Source organism: Perca fluviatilis, chromosome 7 (genome assembly GCF_010015445.1).
Source record: "Perca fluviatilis chromosome 7, GENO_Pfluv_1.0, whole genome shotgun sequence".
Taxonomy (NCBI): Eukaryota; Metazoa; Chordata; class Actinopteri; order Perciformes; family Percidae; genus Perca; species Perca fluviatilis.
Window position 1 is genome coordinate 32,241,612 of NC_053118.1, and position 27,850 is coordinate 32,269,461.

Genomic DNA, 27,850 nt, shown 5'->3' on the forward strand with positions numbered 1-27,850 from the left:
AACAGAGACGAAAACATTAATAAAGCGGCGAAAAGAATCTACAAAAACATCGTAAAAGGTGACAAAAAACAACAAAAAGTTTGATCCAGAAAAACAAAAAGTTGCATGGTCAACAGGAAGCCAACACAAGGGTTAAAGGGATTGGAAGATGCCAAACTTCTTCCTGTTAATTGGCTTTCCACAATTGGAAGTCCAACATTAGAATTTCACTTTTTGTAATGGGAGTCTTGCTGGTGAGTCTGAAGGTTGCTTGACTGACAGGTGACTCATTCTCCGCTCAGACTCCACCTCTAGTTATCCAAAATTGGATTTTCAGCCTCCAAACAAACGGCAAAAATGAATCAATGGGAAAATCCCGTCTTCATAAAGTCCTGTCAATAACCTGAGGGTGATGACACAGAAATCATGACTTTGAACTGCCTATATGGAAATAAGATGACAAGTGCTGGATGTTTTATACTTCTACGCCCCTCCATTTATCTGACAACTTTAGTTAGTTACTCTGCAGATTTAACTTTTTAGATTTATATAGGCCTAAATCATGCTTTTGCAATTATTCAACAAATACATTAAGATGTATCATTATAGGTTAATAAACTACCCAGCAGGATATAGAGTCATTAAAATGAGCTCCATCTCTACCAGCTGCAACATTAAAGTAATGAACACATTGTTGCATCACTAATACTATAATATATTCGATTTTGAAATGGGTCATTCTGCGTAATGAGTACTGACAATTTGAAGCTAACACTTTTGTACTTTTACTTAGTTAAGATTTTGAACTTGTAACTGAGTATTTTTACACTGCAGTACTGCTACTCTTCCACTCTAGTGATGCGTGTAAACATTCTCATTGACTACGTTTACGTGCACATAATATTCCGGTTTTTGCCCTTATTCCGAAAAAGACGATATTCAGACTGAGCTGTTTACATGGCTAATGAAAGTGAATATTCCACTAATAATCCCGTTTACATGTAGCCGTGTGAAATAGGATTTACCAGTGGTGGAGGACTTGTTGGACCGTGCGAACACAGCGTCCCTCTTTCATTCCTTCAACCAGCTTCTTGAGATGGTTGGCGTAGCGATGTGTGTGCATTTCCAAAAACTTGTTGATATCCAAGGCTTTGATGATGTTTAAAAGTAGCTGTGTTTCTCCTTCTTATCGGGTCTGCAGCCTTGCAAACGGTTGGCTGGTTGGTTTGTGTACAGAAACCATAGCATCGCACAGAGCTGACCATAAGCCGTAAACAGGCAAGAGGCCGTAAACTGCGGTAAAACCCAGATTGAGACGCATATTCCGAATGCGCTGTATACATGTCCAATGAATGCCTCTAAAACCTGAATAATACCAGAATATCCCACGTAATCGGAAAATGCTATATTTGGAAAAAGGCCTTATTCGGAATATCCATATGCTGTTTACATAACCTGATTCAAATTCGGAATATTGTCATATTTGGAATAATAGTAAAATATTGGTGTGCATGTAAATGAATATTCAGTACACATGATTCACCTTGAGGATCCGGTGTTAAAGATGTTGTGCATTCATGTCCTGGACACCTCTAGATCCCACAAAAATATCCAATCACCTAAACAAATACATTATGAGAAGCATGTACCGACGTCTTAAAGACAAATTCTAGATTGTTGCATTGAACTGGCCTAAGAGTCATTTAGTGGCCCTCAGAAAGTGTCCTTGTACTCTACCAGGAGCAGCGTGTAATATAATGCTGCAGTGTGAGATTTGAGGCCACTGATTGTAGACAGTACAGAGAGAGGATTAACCCTTGTGGTGTCTTTACCGTCGGCCATGAACTTGTCATTCTGGGACAAAATTGAAAAAATTTGCTTTTTTGGCACTTTTTCCGATGTTTTGTCGCTTTTATTTATGCTTTTTGCACTTTTTTTAAACGTGTTTGTCCCTCTTTTCATTGCTTTTTTAATTCATGGTAAATAAACCTAATTTAAATGACATTATACCTAATTTTTGAGTTTGAAAAAAAAGCAGAAATTAGGGATTTTTTTGACTAATAGAATAGTTAAGATTAGAGGATGTTGAGTGAATCACAGACAGGTTTATGTCAAAGTTTGATCAGGATGCTGTTTTGAAACCATTTAAAAAAAAAAAAAATTCAAATGCTGTGAAATTAAATAAAACAACATGGATGTATTTGTTGTATAGGTTCCATACAACGTACATGCATGCATCCTAATTATTTTGGGGCAATTTGGTTGTAAGAAACCCATATTTCTGATGTAAAAAAACTTTGAAAACAGGTCACATTTGACCCGGGGACAACACAAGGGTTAAGGATCTGTAGACTGGCAGAGTGGGAGTAAAAAGTCTTTCCTGGACCATGAAAGCATTTCCCGTCCTCTGTGTCACGCCTTTCACCATTTCTCTCCATCCCTCACTTTGTCACATCCCGCCTCAGTTTTTTTCTTCCTGGCTTTCTCTCACCTCTCTGTCATGATGTGTCACTTTCTCCCCGTTCCTTCGTTACCATCTCTCCTCAACACTCCCTGTCGTTCTCTCTGGTTGCGCGGCAGCCATTACTCTTTTCCAGTCCGTGCGGTTTGTATTCATCAGGCTTGTAGCAGCAGCAGGAGGAGGAGCCGGTGTTGAAGGCTGACCGGTTTCCCCAGGAGATTCACCTAAACACTGCGCTCATCCGGACAAACTGTCACTTAATCAGTGTATTGCTGTCAAGTGTGTTTGTGAGTGTGCGGTTGTGAAAACACAAGCGAGAGATAAAGCTAACAAAAGGCGAGGGTGATTGTTTTTATGCGCTTAAGAGAGAGGCGGACATTCCCTGTCTGAAATCCTGATTTCCTGGTGAGCATCAAGCATTCGGTGCGTGGAAAATGCTTACAGAAAAGCCTTGTTTTTATGTGGGTGTGAGCGTTGTTTTGGCATATTATCCTGGGCTGCTCAGTTGATGTGTTAAACAGCAGTGGATTGTGGGAGTGCTGGAAGGATTAGCCCCAGAACGACCCTGGGCTTTAAAGATGCAGCTCGCCAGGCTGCCGCGCCAGAAAACAAAACCTTCAATAGACTGAAGCCGTCCACCTGTCAAGCGCCTCGTGGCTAAAGTGACAGCCTCATGCCTAACGATGACAGCAAGGTGCGGATGAAACCATAACATGCATGCATTCATAAGGAACATCTATTGATCAGTTTCAACATTTTTCTTTGCAGGCGTGCTCTTTACCAGCACTGTTCTGCTTTGTATTCATATATTAACACAATTCAACTACATGACCATCTTTACTGGCAAGAGGAGCAGCAGCTGCTAGAAAAAAAACTTGCTCAAGGGCACTTTGACAGTAGCTGCTTAGAGAATAACGCCCCGCAGCAGCAGAGATATTTTATTATGAGTTATCGCACTGAAAATCTGAAGTTATTTCTTTAAAATGGACAATATCTCCTGTGCAGTCGCAGGCGGCCTCTATGCATTAGTTTATTTCAGTCGTGATTATTGCACATGCCACAAATCTTAAGTTTCTGGCATAATTGTGTTGTGATTCAGGTTTTCATGTGAGAATATAAGAGACGGAGGGTTTGTTCTTTTCAACAGTTTTTTTTTTAACAATCACAGAAATCGTTGTCTCTAATCCCCTCATCACCTGTTTCTATCTAATAAGGCAGAAAATGACCAAAGATTCCATCACAGAAGAAGTAAAGAGACCAATTGGCTCTCTCTGTATTACTCTCAATAGACCAGAATGCAGTTAAATCACATGATAGATTGCGTTTGAAGTTACTCATCTGGAAAATCTCTTACTCCTTTTTTTTTTTTTTTTGGGATTGTTCTCTCCAGCTAAAACTCAAGAAATTCCTGGTGGACTCTCCGATTTTCTTTAACAACTTGATGTTTCAATTCAACTGAAACATCTGTGAACATGTGTAAAATTGTTTCTTAAAAGGGGACACCATCATGTTTCCAATATGGCATTTCCATTGCCAAGGAAAGCTCAATCAATATTTGTGAACATGAGCTTCTCTCTCCCAAAGCCAAAAACCAGAGAAGTCTCAAACGGGTGATGTCATCAAGTATAAAGTCTGGAGCTGCTCCATAGACAAGGAATGGGACACTGTTTGCTTTCTTTTTCCTACCCAAATTAGATTTTTTATCTACGGTAGTGTTTTCAGTTCTGAAACAGAAAATGCACCCATATACTGTACTCCCAACAACCCCCTGGGTGCTCACAGTATCATCGATAACATATTTCCCAAATTAATTTGACTGCGGAGGAGTTACACACTTTATACTTGATGAAATCCCAAACTTGAGTTTTAGCACTCTAGTGTTTGGCTATAAGAGAGAGCAGCTCATGTTAACCAATGTTTATGGACTGTCTTAGACCATGGAAATAACATGAATTTTGAAAATGGGCGTAGTTCCCCTTTAAGTTTCATTATCTCAGCAGATGAGTCATGCAAAAGGATCTCTCTAAATCACTTCTTCAACTTAAAAAAAAATCTTTTGATGACAGAAATATGTAATTTTTCTGTTACAATTAAAGAATTACAGTTCAGTCTTTATATAAGAACATGAAAAGGGCTATCAAGTTTAGTTACCAATTATTTTATTTAAGGAAGATTGGGCAGCCCAAGTATCAGAGAGCTGAAAAATAGTTTTTTTTTTTTTCCCATATACTCAGAGTTTTTCTTGCCTTCTTGGGGTTGAGAATTCTGGTAAGCCCAATAAGACATTGCATATGTTAGTCTATACAAGTTAAGTTGACCATGAGGATTGTGTAAAAGTGGCCTGGTTGTTCTGCTGCAGTTTATTTATATTAGATTGCTGGCCTGTTACTATCTGAGGGTGTGTACCTTATTTTTGGCTGTCTGCTCCCAAATCAGACATCACATCATGTACTGTAAGTCATAAAACTTTGGTGGAGGTCATAATAACCGATAAACTACTGGCTGTGTAAATGGAGACTCACTGAGCGTTTGGGGGACTTTTAGGATTAAAATCCCAGAGGGTCGCAGCTTATCTTCTGTCAGCAAGGATCCTCACAGATATCCTCATATATGCCATTTGGTGGAGGCTGTATACCAAAGCTGCTTATACGACCACGAGTACACGCATTTATTCACAGTGGGTGATCAGGGTGTCACGCAACACCTGACATGGTCATCTCACATCTCCATCCTGGTTAAGAAAGCTCAGAAATTGCTTTTTCTTAAGGAAACTTAAGAAAGCAAAATTCCCAACTTCGTGTCAACTTTTACAGAGTAGCAATGGAAAGCATTCTGAATGAATAAGAAAATTGACTTCACGTATTTGGCGAAGTCTGTGTAGCCACAGCCTGAGCTAATGACCGATATTCTGCCTGGTTCCAGACCTCTGAATCGCTGAATCTCCAAAAACATGTTCAGCAATAAAGAGGTCTGGTGATGTGTTCAATATTTGCACCAAAGTTACAGTTATTGTATGAGGCAACAGGTATGGCATCAAATCTATAAGCTTCTAAGTGCTGGCAGGAATACTAGGGTGCCTGTTTCCATTTGGATTCAGCTACAACAAGCCAAGAGAAATGTGTTTATCAGTCCGTGACTCAAGGTATACACTCTCTGGGCTCAGGCCCCCAAGAAGTGCGCTGGGCTTGGAAGTCAATTTGACAAGCGGCCAAACGGTAGAATTACAACTTTCGTGTCTGTCGTATGATGCCCTCTGGCCCAAAAAGACTTTTCCCCATAAAATTAAGAGAAAGACATGTCTGTAAATCAGTGGATACATTTTTTCGAGTGTCAAAACCTCAGCAAAAAGACTCTGTTGATCTATTTGGTCTGATAAAAACATTTGGAAAGTCTAGAAGAGCCGCACGATTAAATCATTTAATCCCCATTCAAGTTAGTGGAGTGCTAAATCAACCCGTTCTCACTCCGAACTCGTAAAATAAGGATGTTTGGGCAGTGGCTGTCAGCGTCAGAAATGATGCAAAAAGCGCCCTTCAGCGTGTGTGTAGAACGCACCAGGGAGAGCAGCAGCTGCACGGCGTTTGAAGAAGTAGTATGCGAGTAGTATGAATGCCCGAAAATCCGCATAGGGAGGTTGGTTGGGGTGGTGGATGGCTCAAACAACACAGGACTTTCACCCAGGAGTCCGGGTTAACCCTAACCCGGGGATCGTGTCCTATGTGTCACGTTTTCCTAAACCCAACCGTCCCGTTCTTCTTTTCCTAAACCCAACTGTCCCGTTCTTCTTTTTCCTAAACCCAACCGTCCCGTTCTTGTCCCGCGTGTCATGGAAACGTAAGCCCACCCACAACCTTTTCCTTAACCTAACTGCGTCCCGTCCAAGCGCGTTTAGATAAAGCGCGTTTAGATAAAGCGCGTTTAGATAAAGCGCGTTTAGATATGCCGCTAAAGGAGACTTTTAGCGTCAATAACAACGCCAAAGGCACCTGACCAAGCGTCCGTATTTTACACGATGGGAGTGAGAATGTGTTGGCTAAATAGGAAGTACCCGAAAGGTCTATAGGTGCACTCCAAAAACCCATAGTGACAGTGACAGTTTGATCTGAGTGAGCAAGGTTTCCACTCCAACAAACAACACAGACTACTGGCTTGTAGTGGCTGAATCCAAATGTTCCTGCCAACACTTAAGCTTAACGATTTTATGTCTTACCTGTTGCCTCATATACTAACTGTAACCGTGGTGCAGCTATTGAACACATCACCAGACCTCTTTATTGCTGAAAATGTTTTTGGAGATTCAGCGATTGAGAGGTCTGGAACCAGGCTGGATATCTGTGTCATAAGCTCAGGCTGTGGCTACATAGACTTATTAGCAGGATCGATCATTGTTTTTAGTCTGTTAAAGAAAAATTTGAATGAAAAGATAAATCTCACCAAATCATGTTGGTTTAATTTGCTTTAAGTGGATAAAAACATCACTGATGTTATTGTAAGGTTTATTTCAGCTCAGGCCTGTCTCTCCCTCAGTCTCCTGTGGCATCCTCACATATTCACAGATTTCGTACAATTGTCGAGACGCTGTCTTGTCTGCGTCTCCTCAAGATCATCACCTCCCCCCTGCAGGGCTCCCCCAAAGTCTCCCAAATCCTTCTCTCTCCAACCCCATAATCTGTAATCCCGACTCCTCGCCGTTCAAGTACATTAGTGTATTATTCCTTTAATCCAAAGGGGGAGCGGTCGTAAAGCAGCTTTTTGCATGACTCAACCAGCCGCCCTCGGATGAAGTAATAGACCGGAGGATAAGTACACAGCCAATCACGTCTCCTTTTAATTATGTTTCACCCGTCGGGTTCAATGCCAGACTCCTTGAGCCGCCTTTGTCCATCACTTAACGCAGAAACACTTTGTGATGTCATTGTCTGGCGTGTGAGGCCGGAAACTGTCTTTGAAAAGAGTGAACTGAAAAAGGTGAACAGCAGATGATGCATCCAAAAGACCAGTGCATTTGTCCATTATTATTATAAATATTTGCTAATATTCCAATTGAAATTACTTTTTTTTTAGCTCCTGTGATCTGATTTAAGGCCCTTTTTTTGGGGAGCGGGGGGTAATTTTGAATAAGATATCTGTGAATAAGCATTCAATTTGTACCACTGAGATGAACTGAAATGTCTTTACTTCTGGGGACTGAAAAGGATGGCGCTTTTTTTTTACCGTTCTGTTCCAACCAGTTTATTTTCAACCCCTCGATTGTTGCATTTTTCATAGTAATGGTTGCTGCATCTTCTGATGTCAGGCTGGTTTGTGTGGGCTCAGCTTTTTCTTTCTACTGCTGGCTCCAGACTTGAATTGCATTTCCAAATTTATATTAATCATCTATGGTACCCCATTAAGGACATACAGTAGCATTCACAACAAATATCATACTGTTTTCTTTTTAATCTAATGGATATTTTATATCTTTTCAAGTTCATTTCTGTCTATTTTATTGATACAAACTGTCAGAGTTGATATTTGACAATGTTGGTGCTTTAAATTAAAGCAGCTGCTTCCCAACTATGTCCTTAATGAGCCCTACACTGCAGTAACTAAAGCCCATTTGAGAGCTAGACATTTTTCCTGAGCTGATCGATACAAACTGTGGTCTGCTTTGCCAAGTGAAACCATTTTCACCTCATTAAATTTGCTGAAGTTCTGGAGCCACTGTGTTTCTCTACTTCTCTCTGCGCCTGAGAGGAAAAGCATCTTTGTGTTTTGGGTGATAGTGGGGGCTTTCACGCAGCCGTACAGGATCTTACAATCAATCCGCGAGGTTTGGTGAAAGGTTTACAATGATAACACACATTTTTACCTCAGAGTACAGATCTGGATTTTAAAGGTCCCATGACATGGTGCTCTTTGGATGCTTTTATATAGACCTTAGTGGTCCCCTAATACTGTATCTGAAGTCTCTTTTATATAGACCTTAGTGGTCCCCTAATACTGTATCTGAAGTCTCTTTTATATAGACCTTAGTGGTCCCCTAATACTGTATCTGAAGTCTCTTTTATATAGACCTTAGTGGTCCCCTAATACTGTATCTGAAGTCTCTTTTATATAGACCTTAGTGGTCTCCTAATACTGAATCTGAAGTCTCTTTTATATAGACCTTACTGGTCCCCTAATACTGTATCTGAAGTCTCTTTTATATAGACCTTAGTGGTCCCCTAATACTGTATCTGAAGTCTCTTTTATATAGACCTTAGTGGTCCCCTAATACTGTATCTGAAGTCTCTTTTATATAGACCTTAGTGGTCCCCTAATACTGTATCTGAAGTCTCTTTTATATAGACCTTAGTGGTCCCCTAATACTGTATCTGAAGTCTCTTTTATATAGACCTTAGTGGTCCCCTAATACTGTATCTGAAGTCTCTTGTTGGCCTTGACCAACTGCCACTTTGCTCGTTTGAAAGCCATGGTGTCTCTCTCTCATGGGTGGGCCAAATTCTCTGGGTGGGCAAAGCAGAGAAAGGGGAGGTAACCTTGCTCCTTATGACCTCATAAGGAGAAGATTCCAGATCGGCCCATCTGAGTTTAGACCTATCGCCATTTCTAGCTTTTTTTTTCACTTTTCACTTAGAAAAAGAAACATGATAGTTGTACCAATCTAATTGTTTTTTTTTGTTTTCAATGCTTTTTTTGGACAATTTTGCCACTTTTTTTTCAAAAGTTTTTATGCTTTTAGCATTTCCAACTGGTTTCTTGATGTTTGTAGCATTTGTTGCTTTTTTAAAATTATTATTATTATTATTATTATTATAATGTATAAAATATTTTGTATCTTACTGTTTTTATCAGTCTGAAACCAGAACACAACAAATGTTGAGGATTTTCACTCCTGCCACCTAAAGAAAGGCAATAACTTTCCGCTAATATAGCCAGTGTTGCTCCATTGATTGATTGCCGGTCCAGTCAGAGAGACTGAGGGAAAATGACACAAAGTTGAAGTTATTTAAAAAAAAAAAAGCCCTAAAACCATTCCCTGGCTCCGCACCTGTAAATTACAAAGCAATCATTTCCCTTTGAAAGCTCAGGACACCTTTTCTGTTGTCATATTTGTACTAAGAAACATTCTTGTGTTTGTTTGTAGGGAATGCTGTTGGGACCAATGCCACTGAGCCGGACAGTGCGGCCAACGTTACCTCCCTGCTCAGCGAGGAGGAGGGGCCCGTTAAGGTCAACGAGGCCGTCCTCGCAGTAACCGGGATGAGTAGCTCGGCCAGTCCAGACACTGTGACCCCGAAGGCGGGCCGGATGCCCCGCACCAGCGAGGAAGACGAGCAGAGCAGCGGCATGTTTGCTGAAACGTTGGTCCCTCCGTTGGAAGAAGTGAGCGTGGCAGCCCCGCCCCAGATCAGCCCTGATTCGGCTGAGACGGAGCACCTGCTGCCTAGCAACCCACGCGGACAGGACGTCGTGGCAAGCGAGGAGGAGGAGGAAAAGGAGGAGGAGGATGAGGAGCATCTGCCAAACACCGACCCGCCTTGGATCCACGCCAAGGACACCGCCGTGTTTGACCTGGATCACCTCTTCACCACCACCGCCCAGCCCTCGGCCCCAACCAACCCCACCAATCCCTCCAACCCTGACGTCCTCCACGTGGACTTCTTCGACCCCTCCTCTCGTGGACGCGGCCTCGACCTGGCCCCGCCATCTCCATCATCACTGGCCCATGAGCTGCAGGGAGGCGACCCGACCTCCTGGGCGATGCCGGACAACTACGACTACCTCACCCCCTACGAGGATGGCGTGTCCCCCACTGCTGATGAGTACACCTACAGCACCACGACCGACACCTACGAGAGCGACGAAGACCTCCGCCTCCCTGCTGGGTCTCCAGCTCGCTCCAAGCCCCGAGTGCCAGCGTCTGGCTCCTTCATCCCTGGGGCCGCACGTCCTGGCGTGGGAGCTCCGGTACCAAACGTCCCCGCGGCGGCTCCTCCAGCGGCCTCACCGGTGGACGGGTCAGACGGGATGGGTGGATGCCGTGTGGGCTACCAGATGGTGAACGGAAGTTGCCGCTCGCCCTGCGACATGCAGCCCAACTACTGCTTCAACGGGGGACAGTGTTACCTGCTGGAGGGCATGGGAGTCTTCTGCAGGTACGGCGCAACACAAACACCAACAATACAGTCCACAGTGCATTCACAAAACAATACACTGCCACTCAGCAAAAGGCCTACACACGCCATAACTTTGCAAGTCTGTTTAAATCTAACTTAAGTTGACCTTACACCAAACGAATTTCCAAGCGATTCTACTGTCGCAGACAAATTTCCAATTTCTGAATCAAATCGAGTCTTCCCATCGTCTCAATCGTTTGTAAGTCCGAGCTGTCTTAAGTCTTTTCCATGTCTTGACGTTCCAAGAAAATCAAACATGTTTGATTTTATTGTAAGCTTTACGTCTTGGTAGCAAAATCGTGTAATCCTGTGACTAAAACCTAAAAACTTGTCTTTAGGTGTGAGATGGTGTCAGACTTTAGTCTTTTCAAAGTCTTTTCAGAGTCTCCTAGTGTATGTTAGGCATTAATCATAAAACAATGATAGCTCACAGCTTACTCACAAACTCCATGGCAACATTACACTACCTGTTAACATCACCCAAAGCGTGATGGGAAATGTAGTGCCAAAACATATTGCTGGAACACTGACACTTTCTTCTATCTTTACCTGTGGACATCCTGGCATCATAACTTTTCTGAAAAACAAAATGTCACATTGCGTAAAACATTTTTTGTGTCATAGTAAATGCATAATACAGCTTACATACTAAATTATGAGTAACCTAATACACATCCTGGAAATACCAATACACCTAAGACATAAAATAAAAATTCAGCCATTCTTCAACAAAACGTCTAAAAACCAAAGCGTTGCAGCTGCTTCATCAGTCATTCATTCGCATGTATAATCAACGATAAATACTCTGCAGCATCCACAATTGGTTCCAAAGAGCAATCAGACACCAGTATGTAAAATAAAGTGTTCATGCCTCCATGAAACTCTAGATTTATAGAGTTATTCTAGTGTTGTGCTCTGCTGGTCAGAAACATGTGGAAAAGCTCACTGCAGAATAGAAAGCAATGTGTTGTTGCTCTTTTTAACAAGAGAGTTTTATGAGGATATGTTTTTCTGCCAGGCTGTTTGCTGAGATTCACTTTTGCTTTGTGAGATTTGGTTTTCCTTTGTCATGCAAACTGCACACAGACACACACAAACGCACATTACAGTAGTGGCAAACACACAAACACATGCACAGAAACTGAGATGCAACGTTTTTGCAAACCCAGACAAACTCAAAATGATATTGTTTTCATATTTTCCCCTTCTGCTGACTCCCTGCCTATTGATTTTCACTCTGTCTCATTATTATATGACCTGCCCTCCAGGCATTAGCCACAAACTGCAGTAATGGCTTCCCACAATACTCGATGCAATAGGGTTGCGGCTGTGCTGAATCTAGGTGCAGGTCAAAAGTCAACCAGATTAAGAGAATCATTTATGAAAATATGGTGTAAGCCACAGAGTAGTTCCACCTCAATATGAGTCCTCTGGCAATGCATCTGAGAGTCAACAATCACGGTGAATCTGCGGATCAAAACGTCCCGATCTGAGATGAGAACAGCTACACTCGAGTTTAAAAGAACACCCATCACATCAGTATGCCGGGTTCAGGAGTAAAGCTGCTGCAGATGGGGGAAGGATGCTGTGTGCTTCGTCCGATTGCTTTTCTGATTTCAAAAAGTGCATTATCGCAGACCTAATGTTGTTCGTAATATATATTAAATGGAATATGAAGGGATCAACACCAAACCTGCGTTTAGAAGCTGCAGTCATGCAGAATCACTCCCTGTCTGCCTTTTTGAGATGAAAATTGATTACATTTACATTTCTTTACCCTCGAAACATCTTCACCCTCCCTGATTCTCTGTTTCGGTTCCCTCTCATATTATTCCCTTGAAATTGTTAAATCCACCCTATATGTGTACATTTTAAGCAATATGTGATATGCGGTTTAACACTGTTAATTTTAGTTTAGTCACACCAGAAAGTGGAAGAGTGAAATTCATCAAAGAATTGCTGGTGCTTGGCGACATGGGTACTACTCATAGGGCCAGTTGGTGTGGCTGGCGAGCTAACGCGCTACCATATACAGCACCAGTGATAGTCAGTCATAATAGCTCTGAGGCAGTCTTTAATTTTTACTATGTACTGAGCTGTTTACCCCCCCCAGGCATTTTGTTGTCAGGATTATACATCATATTATGCAATAAAGAGCTATTAACGGCATAAAACATTGCTCTCTGAGGAAACCCAGTCGCTAACAGGACAGTAACTTCACACAGTTTATTTAAAATGCATATCAGCTCCTCCGTCTGGGAACCATTCCTCTTTTCTGGAGCAGTTTAATTCTCAGACAGAGGATACAAAATAATTGTCTGATATTAAATGTACTTAAAGGTTAACTACCACTTCTTTCAACCTGGACCCTATTTTCCTATGTGTTTGTGTCTAGTAATGGGAACAACAATCTTTAATATTGGTCCAGTATTAAGCGAGATCGCTGCCGTCGGCAGCAGAGAATTACGAGAACAAGCTACAATGTAAGTTAACAGGGCAATTGTCCAGCTTGTATTTACCTTCACAAAAGTGCTTGTTTGGCCACTGACAGGCTCAGATTAATATTCAGTTGTGTCTGACAACATTATGGAAAGGATTTCTAAGGAGGTCAACCTTTCTGTTAAAGAGTAAGATCCTTTTTTTAAACATAAACCCACCAGACTCCATGTAAAATACACTTCATTCAAAGTCGACAGAAACAAAATAAAACTACGAAAAGCTGTTTTGGGTGGTCTTTCCACTTTTCCAACCATAACAACTCTAGTTTTGGTTGAAATAAACACATAGTTTACTGATTTACATAAAAATATGTTGGCTCTATACACGCTAAAAGTGTTGCTTTTTTGTCTGGTGGGTTTAGCGCTAGCGACTTCAGAGCTGTTTCTGGTTAAACAGAAAGGTCTCAAAGAGGTTTTAAAGGTCTATCTCTGAAGGGATCCTTTCCATAATGTTGTCAGACACTTAGAATATTAATCTGAGGCTGTCATTTGCAAAACGAGCACTTTTGTGAAGGTAAATACAAGCTGGACAATTGCCCTATTAACTTACACTGTAGCGTGTTTCTCCGCTGCCGACTGCAGCGATCTCGCTTAAAACTGGACCAGTGTCAAAGATTGTTGTTCCCATCAGTCACTTAGACACAAACTAGGGTCCAAAAAATAGGAAAATAGGGTCCAGGTTGAAAAAAACGGTAGTTAACCTTTTAATTATTAGAAGTAAAAGTAAAAAATAACTTTGATTGTGAACTTTATTGTGGCTCCCAAGTCAAAGGACCCAACTCTCATAGTTTCCAGAAATATAAATAACAAAGTAAAGTACAGATACGTGAAAATTCTACTTAAGTACAGTAAGTATTTGTACTATGTTACGTTACAACCCTGGTTATAGCTGATATATCAATTATGCTGTTTGGAGTTTCTCACTCCTGTTGGTAATTGGCTAAATGTAAATGATGTAACATCACCTTGAGATACTTTAGTTAGCCTTACAGTGAGGTGGAGATGGCAGTAAACACCGTAAACATCAGCTCTAAACGTCAGGTTTAGGTGTCAACCTATTAAAAAAAGAAGCAAAAATAGACTTTTTTTCTACACCCACCATTTTGTACTCATGGCCGACATCCATACAGGAAGAAATCCATCAAACAAGAGGCATGAAGATCAATTTATAAACCCACTGTAGCCTTGGTTTAGGGGGAAGGGCTGCACAAAAACAATGCTTTATGCATAAAAAACACCTGGAATACAGTGAATTTCACGGACTGATGAGCTCTCAGAATGTCAGATCCGAGGCTGATTTCTTGTGCATGTTTCAGTCACCTAAACATAGGTTTCACATTTCAAAATGGTAGAGATTTCTTTACATTACATTTTCCAATAATGAGAAGAGACTTCCAATTAGTGAACAGCTGCAAGGATTAACATGCAAATGTATGCGCAGTGGCAATGGAGATGATGGAGATAAAATATCACCCTGCCAACAGCTACACACACACAGAAATACCAAACACATCCCAATCAGAACTAAAACAAAGAATTTAAGATGCTGAGCATCTCTGAAAACATCTCGACAGCCCAGCCCAGATCCCAGCCGACCTTTCACCCCCTCCATGTCCAAAGTCTGCAGTTGCATCATGATGTCAGTGAAAATTGGAGAATATTTGATTCTTATTTGATACACATCATTTAGAATAAGAGACATACTGGAACAACATTAAAACGAGTTTGTACTTAACTTTCACATATAGTCAAAAGAGGAAACGTTGCACGCTGCATGGGGAAGTATAATATCAACACATCATTTACCACAATTTAACCATGAGACATAAGTATAATTAGCATAAATAAACAAGATATTTGCAGAGAGGATTCCTAATTTTACGTTTCTTCTTTGAATTACTTTACAGCACAAACACAGGAAGAAGCTTTTCTTCCAGCTTTAATTTAGCAAGTAACAAAAGTAACAAAAGGAAGACAGTTTATTGTAGTTTTTGTCTTTTAGCTTTTTCCACCCACTGTTGTGCAGACTGGACGCACTGTGTAGACGCACTTTGTCAGACTGCTAAAACTATAAAAGTTACATCAATATGTGCATGTTATATATACCTATCAACAGATTAGAATCTTCTCTTTTTAGTAAATGCAATCATTTACAAAAAGGAACGCTTTGCCCTCCCAAAAAATCCAGGTAGAATGCAAAGCAGCAGCGAGTAGTCAACTTGCAATAAGCTTTGGGAATATGGTGTCTCCCTACCTTCATAGCAGTCTGTACATCCTTTTTAGTTAGAGAATAATTGCCCTGAGTATTTAAAATGATCAGTGACTGAGCAGAAAGCAGAAAGAAATCAGCACTTTTCTGTGTCAAATCAAAAGACTACAAGTGTTATTGACTGAGAGGGAAATGGAGCAAAGCTCACACAGCGATGTTGGAAAAAAAAAACGTGCTAAGCAGACAACATGATCCAGATATTTAGGGAAGATTCTGAGCCTCAGTCAGCAGATAGTAGCAGTGATGAACCTCCTGAGAGTGAGTCAGGGCTGGAGAGAGACTGAGAGGCGTTTGTCTGCTGGGCAAAAGTGCAATATGGGTCAATGAAGTGTTGGCACAGAGGAGAACCAGTGTGTGTGTGTGTGTTGTGTGTGTGTGGGTGTGTGTTGTGTGTGTGTGTGTGTGTGTTGTGTGTGTGTGCAGGCATGATTGTGTGTCTGATTACACACGTGACTTAGTCTGTGTTCGTGTGTGTGTGTGTTGTGTGTGTATGTGTGTGTGTGTGTGTGTGTGTGTGTGTGTGTGTGTGTGCGTGCATGCGTGTAGGCATGATAGTGCGTCTGATTACACACGTGACTTAGTCTGTGTGTGTGTGTGTGTGTGTGTGTGTGTGTGTGTGTGTGTGTGTGTGTGTGTGTGTGTGTGTGTGTGTGTGTGTGTGTGTGTGTGTGCATGCATGATCGTGTGTCTGATTACACACATGACTTAGTGTGTGTGTGTGTGTGTGTGTGTGTGTGTGTGTGTGTGTGTGTGTGTGTGTGTGTGTGTGTGTGTGTGTGTGTGTGTGCAGGCATGATTGTGTGTCTGATTACACACGTAACTTAGACTGTGTTTGTGTGTGTGTGTGTTGTATGTGCGTGTAGGCATGATTGTGCGTCTAAATACACACGTAAATACAGACGAGTCTGTGTGTGTTGTGTGTGAAACTGTCAGTTCATATGTGTGTACTGTAGATTTGTGATGATTTGTGTGTTTTGCGTGCAGCTGAACTGGAGCAGCTTCACACATGAAGCCAATTCAATTACAGCGGGATGAATGTTGGACCCTTTTGCTCTCTGCAGTAAAACACATGACCCTTTGAAGTGCAGTTTACTGACCTAAGACCAGCCTGTCGTATGTCTTTACTCCAGGCAGAAATATGGCCCTGCAGTGCCGGGAAACTCCATGTAACCGATTACATGTTAGTGATTACCTGCCTCGACACTTTTTAAAGCTGAAAATGGATCCGCTCTAGTTGCAAATGTTTCAATATGAGCCAGAAATGTGCGCTTATCATGAAGTTAAAGGACAACGTTAATGTACGCAGCAAAGAAGCAACAAAAAAAAAGTTGATCTGGAGAAGAGTAAAAGGAAATACTGGAGTTCAGTCTGAGCTGTCACACACTTACAGAGTTGTGTTTGTTGCTAGTTTTGCCACAGCTTTTGTTTTGTGCGATTTTAACTCTAAACTTCAGTCAGTCTGTACAAACTGCGAAAGAGATAACACTGCGATGTGATCTCTTTTTTTGAAGCTATCTATGGCATCTCCGGGACTGGCTCCCCTGTCCCTTTGACTAATGGGATCTGACAGCGTTAGCGTCGTAAACCGATTCCTCCTCTGGAGCTGCAGGACTGAGGACCATATTCGGAGAAACAGATGAGAAAACAGAGCGAGGGAAGGAAGGAGCGAGGGTGTGTGTGCGTGTGAAAGAGAGGACAAAAGGGGAGGATGTTAATCTTCTGAAAGTTTGTGACAGGAAAAGTCAGATATTGAAAGAAAAAGAAAGCGACGGAATTAAAAAGAAGTAAAAGAGTGATGGAGAGGAAAAGAGAGCAAAAAGATATCAACAGGAAATAACAGAAGAGAGACAGAAAGAGAGAGAAAAAGAATGACTGAGTGAGAGGTGGAGAAGAAACTGAGTGAGAGAATGAGTCAGAACCCTAAAACGCTTGCCAGTATGGAAACGAATTGGGAGAGCCAGGTTGAATTTACTGGTGTGTGTGTGTGTGTGTGTGTGTGCGCGCGTGTGCGTGTGTGTGTGTGCATGTGTGCGTGTGTGTGTCCTGCAGCTTGATGTAATTAAGGGAAGCTTTGAGCACCAACAGCAGTTTGTATCCATTTTAGATTTCATGACCACATCATGGAAACACACTCATATACACACACACTTACATACACAAACACACACACACACACACACACACACACTCACACACTCACTCACACACAGGATTATGGGTGTATTAGAGATCAATTCCAAGTCAAAGAGCGTGGAATCAGGACTGAGGTCAAACACACAGGAGATTTACAACACACGCACACACGCATGCATACACACACACACACACGCACACACTCATGCATGCACACACACACACGCAAATGCATGCACACACACAGCTTGTTTTTGCCAAAGGTAGTCCGTCCTGATGTATTCAATTGTTGATGCGCACATGCACAAATTTCTTTGGCAGTGGTCATCTTGCTCAAACTAGGTTTTGAACATTGGGTTCACACACACACACACACACACACACACACACACACACACACACACACACACATACACACACACACACACACACACATGTAAACAAAGACAGAATCATCTGTTTTTTATTGATCTTTATGTGGGCAGGGCTCCATTGAACCACTCAGTCTATCAGCTCTCACTGTCTCACTCTTTGTTTCTTTGTCAGAGTCAAATTCCTCTAAATGCTTTTATTTTGAAAGAATTATAGAGAGGAAATTGTCTGCACCAGATGTATCAATATAATGCACACCGAGTGGAGTAAGAAGTCATGATGAGAAGATTAATACCACTCTTGTGTCTGTGCATTAAATATGAAGCTATAGTAAGGCGACAGTTAGCTTAGCTTAGCTTAGCATAAAGACTGAAAGCAGGAGGAAACAGCTAGCGTGGCTCTATCCGAAGACACCTGCCAGATAATCAGAAACAACTGTTTTCTGAGGCTATGGTACAAACCTGAATATTTTATATAACATTTGTATCACATACAGATATAAATAAACAGAGCCGGTTTAGTTTGCTTAGCAAAACTCTAAGTGATTGCACTTTGTCTGTGTGAGCCACTGACGTTGGTGATTCTGTTAAAGTTAGTTATAAATGCTGCTGTGACTTATAATGCACCAAAACCAGTTGGATTTCACTGTGGGGTTAGCTCTATCCATGTTAGCTATCGTTAGCAATACCAGTTGATAGCAATGCATTTTGCGGTTTTTTGTGCATACAAACAGCATAATAACATGTCCACAGATAGAAGTTGGACAGTGCTGTGTTTAAGACTGATTTATACACAAATAAGACGCTAATAAGCAGTGTTGCCACAGTTACTTTGAAAAAGTAACTTAGTTACTTTACAGATTACTTGATTATAAAAGTAATTTAGTTACTTTACAGATTACTTTCTTTTAAAAAGTAACAAAGTTAGATTACAAGTTACTTTATTAGTTACATTCAGCAACTGCCGACAACACCCCCACAGCCTCAACATAAAAATGACAACCGGTTTACTGTGAGGCAGCTCGGCGTTGCCAGTAGTGGGGATCTGGTTTATTATGGCACGAAAGAGAGCGAGTCAACCGTGTTTAAGGGCAGCATTTCCTCTACAACATACTGCCAGACCTTCTTCAACTCTCCCCCACTTACTGGTTTTGCAGAAGTCCAGCTTTTGCTGTTTGGGTGTTGGGGGACCTCCTGCTCTCTGCTTCGCACCACCTGCTGGGACTTGCTCTGTAAGTTTGACTGCAGCGCTGGGACTCCAAATGTTTCTTCAAATTTGACGTAGTGTTTTCGTAGCTAGATAGCACTTTGTCGCCACCAGCACAGAGTGTACAACGGACCTTAATATTGCCGTCTTTAGCTGACACAAACTCAAAATAGTGACTGGATTTCCAGCTAGACAGCGCGCATCTCTCTCCTCCCTCCATTGTTGTTTACGTTTGTGTCGCTGCGTTTGTGTCGACTTGGATAAGTAACTTTAATCTGATTACTGGTTTGGAAATAGTAACGCGTTAGATTACTCGTTACTGAAAAAAGTGGTCAGATTAGAGTAACGCGTTATGTGGCATCACTGCTAATAAGTGATAACAAACTGTATATTAGCACAGCTTTCACTACTGTTGATTGATGCCATAGACTGTATAAAACTGTGATGCACAGGGCGGCCATGTTTAATTTCGAGGTCGGCTTATTCGGGATACTGTGAGGTTCTTCGACTTTCCAATTTGGAAATCCGATTTCAGGGGGCGTGTTTTTGACTTAGAACTCGGAAGTTCCGACTTACGAATACCAATAGAACACATCATAAGCCTAAGACTGATTTGTCCATTAAGCTTAATCTACTCACCAAACTTCGTAGACATCTTTTTGGATGTACAATAAAACTAACTGATAAAGCCTCTTTGGTTGAATTACAAAACCACTAATATCCACTTTATTTTTCAGAATTTAGTGCATCAATATACAGCCATTGTTTTAGTCTTCCTGAGGGTAACATGCACATCTTTTCACCTAATGGCTGATGGGAAAGGGCCACATCTGCATACCGGTAATTGGTTTGCAGTTTATGATATTGGGAGAGCTCTCCAGGGACGCAGGGACTTTATTCTAATAGGTTTTTGGTCACAGTTTCACCCAGAGATCCATGCTGATTATGTCATTAGCAGTGGTAACCAGCCTCTCTTTATATATGATAGCACGGAGGTTAGCACTTAGCACAGTCTGGTGACAGCAGAGACAGACTGCTCTGCAGAAAGTCTAATGCAGAGGTGTATAGTCCAGGTGCCAGAAAGTAGAAATCCTGTCCAGCAGCTGTCCCAACCATCACTAAACCAGCTCCTCTACCAGGTAGATGAGCTCGTTAGTGAAAACACCTGTTCTAGATGTAGAGGCAGATCCAAAAACATGGCAGGATTTTTACTTTCTGGCACCTGGACTATACACCTCTGGTCTAATGTAAATGTGACAAGCAAACAGAAATGTTCTGAACAAGGTGTTAATCATTTGCACACCAGAGATTTAAAAAGAGTTGTTTTGGATGGTGCAATGGAGGCTTTTATTGGACTGTAGAAACTACATAATCAGACTCATACAAGACAGCTCAGGACCATGTGTTAAAAAATACTTGGTATATTTCTCTTCTTGTCCTCCCACTTGGCCTAAACTCTGGAAAATGAAAGTATGTAAACATTATTACCATGGTTTGAATCTCTCACATTCTTCTAATGCCAAACGGAGAACACTGATTATGTCGTCATGTTCTCAAATCCCTCTTCAGTTTTCAAAATGAGGGCTTTAGCATTACTGGCTGATTGAATGGAGCAGTTTCTCCCCACTGTGGTTACTAATAAGGTTGTAATGGTTCCATCTGCATAATGGAAGCCGATGCAGTTTTATTGTATTTAAGCTGGTTTGTTTTAAATATGGGGCAGAGGACTGAATGCCTCTGGGAAATCTAATAGGATGGCTGATGAAAGACAAAAAGCATCTGACCTAAAAATAATACAATAATGTGTGCGTTTTGTTTACACTTTTTGTTCACTTATCTATTTTATTAGTTGGTCTAAGCGTAACTGCTGAGTTGCAGATCTTTTAGACATCATAAACACGTCGCAGCAGACCTCCAGTCTTCATAATTTGTGTTATTTTTTCATTGTCTCTCTCCCATCTGATAAACATGTGGGACAGCAGTACATTAACATATTAACAGTGAAAGACAGACTCTAGCAGCAGAGTGTCAGTATTCTGCTCAGTGAGCAAATACATAACAATTCATAGAAACAATGAAAACTAGCATTCGTATCTTAAAATAATTAAAAAATGAAAAACTGCCCAAGTAATTAAGTCAGTTCAATCATAGTCTTGCATAGCAAAAAACAATCTCCCCAGCGCTGTGTCAGCACTAGAGAAAGGTCTAGAAGCAACCATTATTAGGGGGGAAAAATGCTCTGGCCTGTTTGTATTTCTTTTATCACAATCGTCTTTGGCGGCGCTAAGCCCCGAATGCAGCGACGGTGCTATTGCAAAATAGATAGCAGAGATAGCGGAAGGGGAGGAGAATGTCGGCCAAAATAGCTGGCCAATGGCAGGTTTCTACCCACAGTCTACATCCGGTGAGTCAGACTAGTTCAATCATAACAAAACGTTGCTTGAATAGACGCTGAAACGAAATCCCCATACATACAGTGATAAGTCAAAACTTAAGAATGAAGTCAAAAAGCATCTCTGGAAGAATACAAGTGTATTGTTCACCAAGACTGTCCTTCCCCGAAAAAAAAGCTCCCATAGGTCGTTTGTTGAAGCAGCAATTACGACTCATCTTTACGACTGTAGTGGCGGCGCCCTCTAGTTATCTAGTACGGTGGAGAAATGTCTTGAGCTGGGGCGCCTGTATTGCTCACCTGGTAGAGCGTGCGCCCCATGTACAAAGGCTCAGTCCTTGTCGCAGTGGCCGCAGGTTCAACTTCAACCTGCAGCCCTTTGCTACATGTCATTCCCTCTCTCTCTCTTTCCCCCCCCTTCACATCTTCAGCTATCCTGCATAATAACGGCTTAAAATGCCCAAATAAAAATCTTAAAGAAATGTCTTACAGTGCTCATATTATCCTCATTTCCAGGTTCATAATTGTATTTAGAGGTTGTACCAGAATAGGTTTACATGGTTTAATTTTTCAATAAACACCATATTTTTGTTGTACTGCACATTGCAGTGTTGAGCTCTCTGTTTTAGCTACAGAGTGAGGCATCGCACTTCTGTACCATCTTTGTTGGGAGTTGCACATGCACAGTAGCTAGGTCAGCACATCTAGCCAGTCAGAAGCAGAGTATGAGGGCGTGCCACGGTAGCAGCTAGGCGAGCATTATAACATGTGTTACAAAGTGACCACGTTTGCATAATAAGCATAATATGAGCACTTTAAGGTCACCCAGTAAAAGCAACACAAGAACCATCCAGTGATGTCTCTGAGTTGGGTACTGCTGAAGTCACGCAGCTATATTTTTTTTATTAACTAGCTAAGTCGGGCATCTTAACTATAAACTTGTATCCTCCATCTTTCCATAAAGTCGTCTAATCAGATGAGATCAAACTCTGTTCCATTGTCTCCCCTCCTCCTTAAAATCAAATCCAGTTTTTAATCCTGCGCTCGGCCTGACCAGTGGTTGTCCTTCCCCTCCCAAAGCCCTCAGCTTAATAAGAAAGTTTGATTTTATTATAGAAAAACTCAATGAGGGTTTGTTTCAGATCCAGTATCAGAAGCAGATGTTTTATCGTCCAAACTTGTGATAGAACAAGTTTCCAGAGGCACCAAGCTGTACCTTCTCCTGTCCTCTGCTGGCTTTTTTTTATAATCAGATCCTCCTCTTTCTGGGTGTTGCACATTTGACTCACTTTTTCCTTCCTTCCTCCACTCTCTGTAGTTATTGCATGAGAAAATATTCACTGCTTCAAGGAAGAAAGTTTAAAAATAGTGTTGTTTTAATGCAAATTTAGGATTAATGCAAAAATATTCAGTAAACACCCTGCCGTGCCCTCTCCTGTCAGTCCACATCCAGCTCTTTTAGGTCCGGCCTTCTGTTTACTCGTTCCCCTATAACCTTCCCTCTGCTCTGCTTGTTCTTACATACTGCAAAAGAACATTTGCTTACCCTTTACATGTTTTTTTCATACTTTTTTCATCCTACATCTGTTATTATGGCACGTTTTACGGCAAGTTTTGATATATCTTAAGTAGAGATGTGCTGATACCAGTATCGGAAAAGCCTCTGATACTGCCTAAAATGCTGGTATCGGCAAGTACTGGAGTTTATACACCAATCCAATACCACGTAATTTAACCCTAAAGAAAATCTACTTTAAGCTAGTTTATTTATGTCCTTTTTCTGTTATGACTGACTGTCAAACTTGATAATAAAAGAAAGTTCTGCAGTGTTCATTGTTTGTGTTTGCTCATGTTTCACAAAAAGTTTAACCTGAGCCAGACCGACAACAAAGATAGAAATCCAGCTGTTAAAACATAATAAAATATATAACACACTGGTATCGGATCAGTGCTCTGTATCGGCCGATACGCAAGTTCAGGTATCGGAATCGGTATCGCGAAGCAAAAAATGGTATCGGACCATCTGTAATCTTTAGTTGAGAAAGATAATATTTTGAAAATGTGGTCGATTTACCAGAATAATGCCTACCTGAAAATTTGCTCTGACATTTTCTGCAGCTGGCAGTCTTGTCTTGGCAAGCCCTTTGGTAATTTACCGGTGAACATGATGTATTATCACCTTTTAAATTGATTTGGCGAACTTGTTGGCAAGCACTTACAGTCAATTTTCCTTTAGCTATGTTTTTGGTCTCTACCAACTCCTGGGTGAAATATCTAATCCCTTTAGCTGCTAAATGCTCCACTGTGTTCACCATAGTTTCTAACTGTGTCTGTCTGCGGTTTGGTGCTCAGCAGGAAGTGTACGGTGGGTTTTAGAGCTTTTATTGCTGAAAAACTGCTGTCTGCTGCGTACCAAAAAAACTAAGGTTGTAACGACAAAACCTCTGAGTGTATTTGATTAAAGGTCCTATGACATTCTGCTTTTTGGATGCTTTTATATAGACCTTAGTGGTCCCCTAATACTGTATCTGAAGTCTCTTTTATATAGGCCTTAGTGGTCCCCTAATACTGTATCTAAAGTCTCTTTTATATAGGCCTTAGTGGTCCCCTAATGCTGTATCTGAAGTCTCTTTTATATAGGCCTTAGTGGTCCCCTAATACTGTATCTAAAGTCTCTTTTATATAGGCCTTAGTGGTCCCCTAATACTGTATCTGAAGTCTCTTTTATATAGGCCTTAGTGGTCCCCTAATACTGTATCTAAAGTCTCTTTTATATAGGCCTTAGTGGTCCCCTAATACTGTATCTGAAGTCTCTTTTATATAGGCCTTAGTGGTCCCCTAATACTGTATCTAAAGTCTCTTTTATATTGACCTTAGTGGTCCCCTAATACTGTATCTGAAGTCTCTTTTATATAGGCCTTAGTGGTCCCCTAATACTGTATCTGAAGTCTCTTTTATATAGGCCTTAGTGGTCCCCTAATACTGTATCTAAAGTCTCTTTTATATAGGCCTTAGTGGTCCCCTAATACTGTATCTGAAGTCTCTTTTATATAGGCCTTAGTGGTCCCCTAATACTGTATCTGAAGTCTCTTTTATATAGGCCTTAGTGGTCCCCTAATACTGTATCTAAAGTCTCTTTTATATAGGCCTTAGTGGTCCCCTAATACTGTATCTGAAGTCTCTTTTATATAGACCTTAGTGGTCCCCTAATACTGTATCTGAAGTCTCTTTCCCGAAATTCAGCCTTGGTGCAGAATTACAGCCACTAGAGCCAGTCCCACAATGACCTTTCCTTAGGATGTGCCATTTCTGAGTCTGTAGCTTTAAATGCTAATGAGGAGGAGAGAAGCGGGGCAAGGTGGAGGGTGGGGGTGTGGCCTTGACCAGCTTGCCATGGGCAAAGCAGAGAAAGGGGAGGTAACCTTTCCCCTTAAACGTACAGTATACTAGCCGCATCCAAGGTGGGGCGTGCCATCGTGACGTATAAGTGACGTGTAAATGACGTAATATCCTGCTGGCGCGCCCACATTTTTGGCGCACGAGCAGAGGTCGCACACGGCTCTTTTTTTTCAGCGGCGAGTGACAAAGTGGAAACAGGAGGCCTGAACGAGTTCGCCGACAACACAGATGCCAGGACTCTCAGAGTGACTGCAAGTCTCGTTTGTAAACTGGGTTAAGATGAGCTCTTTTATGGTGAATGAAAGGCTTGATCCGACGAAGTAGGTCATCGAATCAAATCGAAGCATTGACGGCAATGCTGCTGCAAGTTCTGCCGTTGTTTATTTTTTTCTTCTTCTTCTAGTCCGTAGAAAAAGCAACGTCGGTAGCCTTTGCTTATTAGCGCCACCTCTGTTCAGGAGAAGACTGCAACTAGTGTCACGAGCACCAGCGTGGGTATAAATAGTCACGCCGATCCCATGAAGTCACATTTGCACGCGCCAGCTGGGCTGCATCTAGTATATAAGAGCCTTTATGACGACATATAGGGAAGATTCCAGATTGGCCATCTGAGCTTTCATTTTCTCAAAGGCGGAGCAGGATACCCAGGGCTCGGTTTACACCTATCACCATTTCTAGCCACTGGGGGACCATAGGCAGGCTAGGGAAACTCATAATAATGTTAAAAAAAAGTGAAATTGTCATGCCATGGGACCTTTAAGAAATGCTATGTCTCGTTTTAAGCAGCCGTTAATTGACTCCTTGGATTTTCAGTTTCCAAATATACACACCAGTGCCTGTTCTCTGGTGGCCTTTAGCCCTAAACTGACAGCCTTGCACACTCTCCTTCCAGCCCCCTCGTCTCACACCCTTCATTACTCCTCATCAAAACCAGCAGGGGGTCTTATTAGAGGGCCACAACCCCACCTGCACCATTGTCACCCTCTGTTAGTTCAATTAAAGACTCTGTCTGTCTGTCTGCCTCTCCCTTTTCTGCCCCAGTGGGCCAGCCTAATCAGGTAAATATTGAGAGGATTTGTTAGCTCTTTGTAATGTGGCTCGGGCCGCCCTGGCGCTAATTCTACTGTATTCCTGCCGGGCTGTGGCAACGCTTTAAATGCGGCTGCGGTGAGCCGCGGTGATGGAGATAATGATGGGTTGGGGAGAAAATAAAAACTGTGCTGTGGGACACAATGGGAAGGCCTGGGGGACGTGTGGGAGGTTTTATAGAGGGAAGGAGTGGGAGCGAGGGAGGCTGGTCGACACATCTCATCTCAGACAGATCAATGCTTTTAACGTTGAAAAGACGTTTGACAGTAGAAATTGTTTTGTTCCTGATGAGGAGTCATTTCCAATTTGGTTCTTGCTCTGTGCAGCTGCCCTGGATGTGAGCTTTTTTCCAGCGAATTTCGAAATTCATCTGAGAGCCTTTTCCTCTCGTGTCAGCTTCTTAACCTATGTTCCAAATCTTAATGGATAAGGCCGGTGTAATTCTGTGTTTTTATTACTTTCACCAGATCCTACATAAAGACCAGAACCAAAAATGTGTTGGCAAAGGTAACCCATACTGGAGTAAATTGTGGATTTGTTGGGGACTATTTTCAGCTGCAAATTAATACATATTTGGTGCCCTGTAGCCTGGCTAATTGAGGGAACTTTGGCATTTTAGTCAAATATCTCCTCATAGAATTCATTACTGGTAGAATGTTGGAACTTCAAACTCACCGGATGGTAGAAAATTGACTTTGTGACCAATAATCTGGGAAACAAAATCATCAAGTGGCTGCTGAGCAGGGGGATGAGAAAGGAGTCCATGTGCTATCCTTGATCCAGTACAGTCCTGGATCAGGGGTGCTCTAGTCTCGCATTGCCAGACCTTCCTCCACAGCGCTGCGGAGGAGGGTCTGCCTAGTCCACACAGCATTCTGGGATGGGAGATAAACACGCTCTGATTTATTGGCATTTCTTTAAACCAATCACAATAGTTTAGGGCGGTGCTAAGCGCCGGAATCAATGATGGTGCCTCTGCAAAATAGCCTCTGGAAGGAACTTGTTTTGGTGGAACGTGTACGTTCAGAGGTTGTTTTAGTCGTGTGACAGAAAACTCAGATTGGACAGATAGTCTAGCTAGCTGTCTGGATTTACCCTGCAGAGATCTGAGGAGCAGTTAACCATAGTCCTCAGAAATCCACCAGAGTTTAGAACGCCAACACAAAGAAAGCGGAAGGTAACGGACATCCGGCCGAAAATGAGGGACATCCGCCGAAATTTCTAGCGGCACCTGAACAATCCCGGAAGTGAAACTTCGTCGATGTAGACTAGAAGTCTAGCAGGACAATGTATGTGACATTTGCTCAGTATAAACTACACTATGTGTGTGTGTGTGTGTGTGTGTGTGTGTGTGTGTGTGTGTGTGTGTGTGTGTGTGTGTGTGTGTGTGTGTGTGTTTATGGTAATGAAGGAACCATACCTGCCAACACTCCCGTTTTTCTCCCATTTTTTAGCCCTATCTCCCAGACCTCTCCCGGTTTGTTATTTCTTATTTGCATGGCCAAAACTCCTTTATAAATAATCTGACCAATATTTGTCAAATGTTGACCAGTTGCCAGATATTGTATAAAACGCATCCTATTCAGACAATCCACACACCATATACAATTTTCAACCCGTTTGTCACCTCAACCTGGCAACCTATAACCCAGTTGCGCAGATGATGTCTGCGCAAGCTCGAGTACACACCCGAAAGCGAGCCAATTAAAATGGCAGGTTAAGGTGGTGTTCCAGCAAGGAAATCGAAATATAGCCGTAAATTTCAGCAGTGTTGGGCGCAACAATTTCCATGCATTTTACCTAGCCATATTGCCAATCTCCACGCTTTTTGTAAGGTGTGTCGCATTGATTTTAATGTAGCGCACGGCGGTAAAAAAAGACATTACCAAG

General features: G+C 41.8%; 1 protein-coding gene across 16 annotated transcripts in view; it reads left to right on the forward strand.

Moving 5' to 3' along the window:
- The window catches only part of cspg5a (chondroitin sulfate proteoglycan 5a), a 64,700-nt gene that overhangs the window by 12,609 nt on the left and 24,241 nt on the right, over positions 1-27,850 (forward strand). For all 16 annotated transcript variants that reach the window (XM_039806026.1, XM_039806033.1, XM_039806034.1 and 13 more), the window contains exon 2: positions 9,570-10,581. In XM_039806026.1, the coding sequence (XP_039661960.1) occupies positions 9,570-10,581 (1,012 nt within the window). The remainder of the gene's footprint in view (positions 1-9,569; positions 10,582-27,850) is intronic.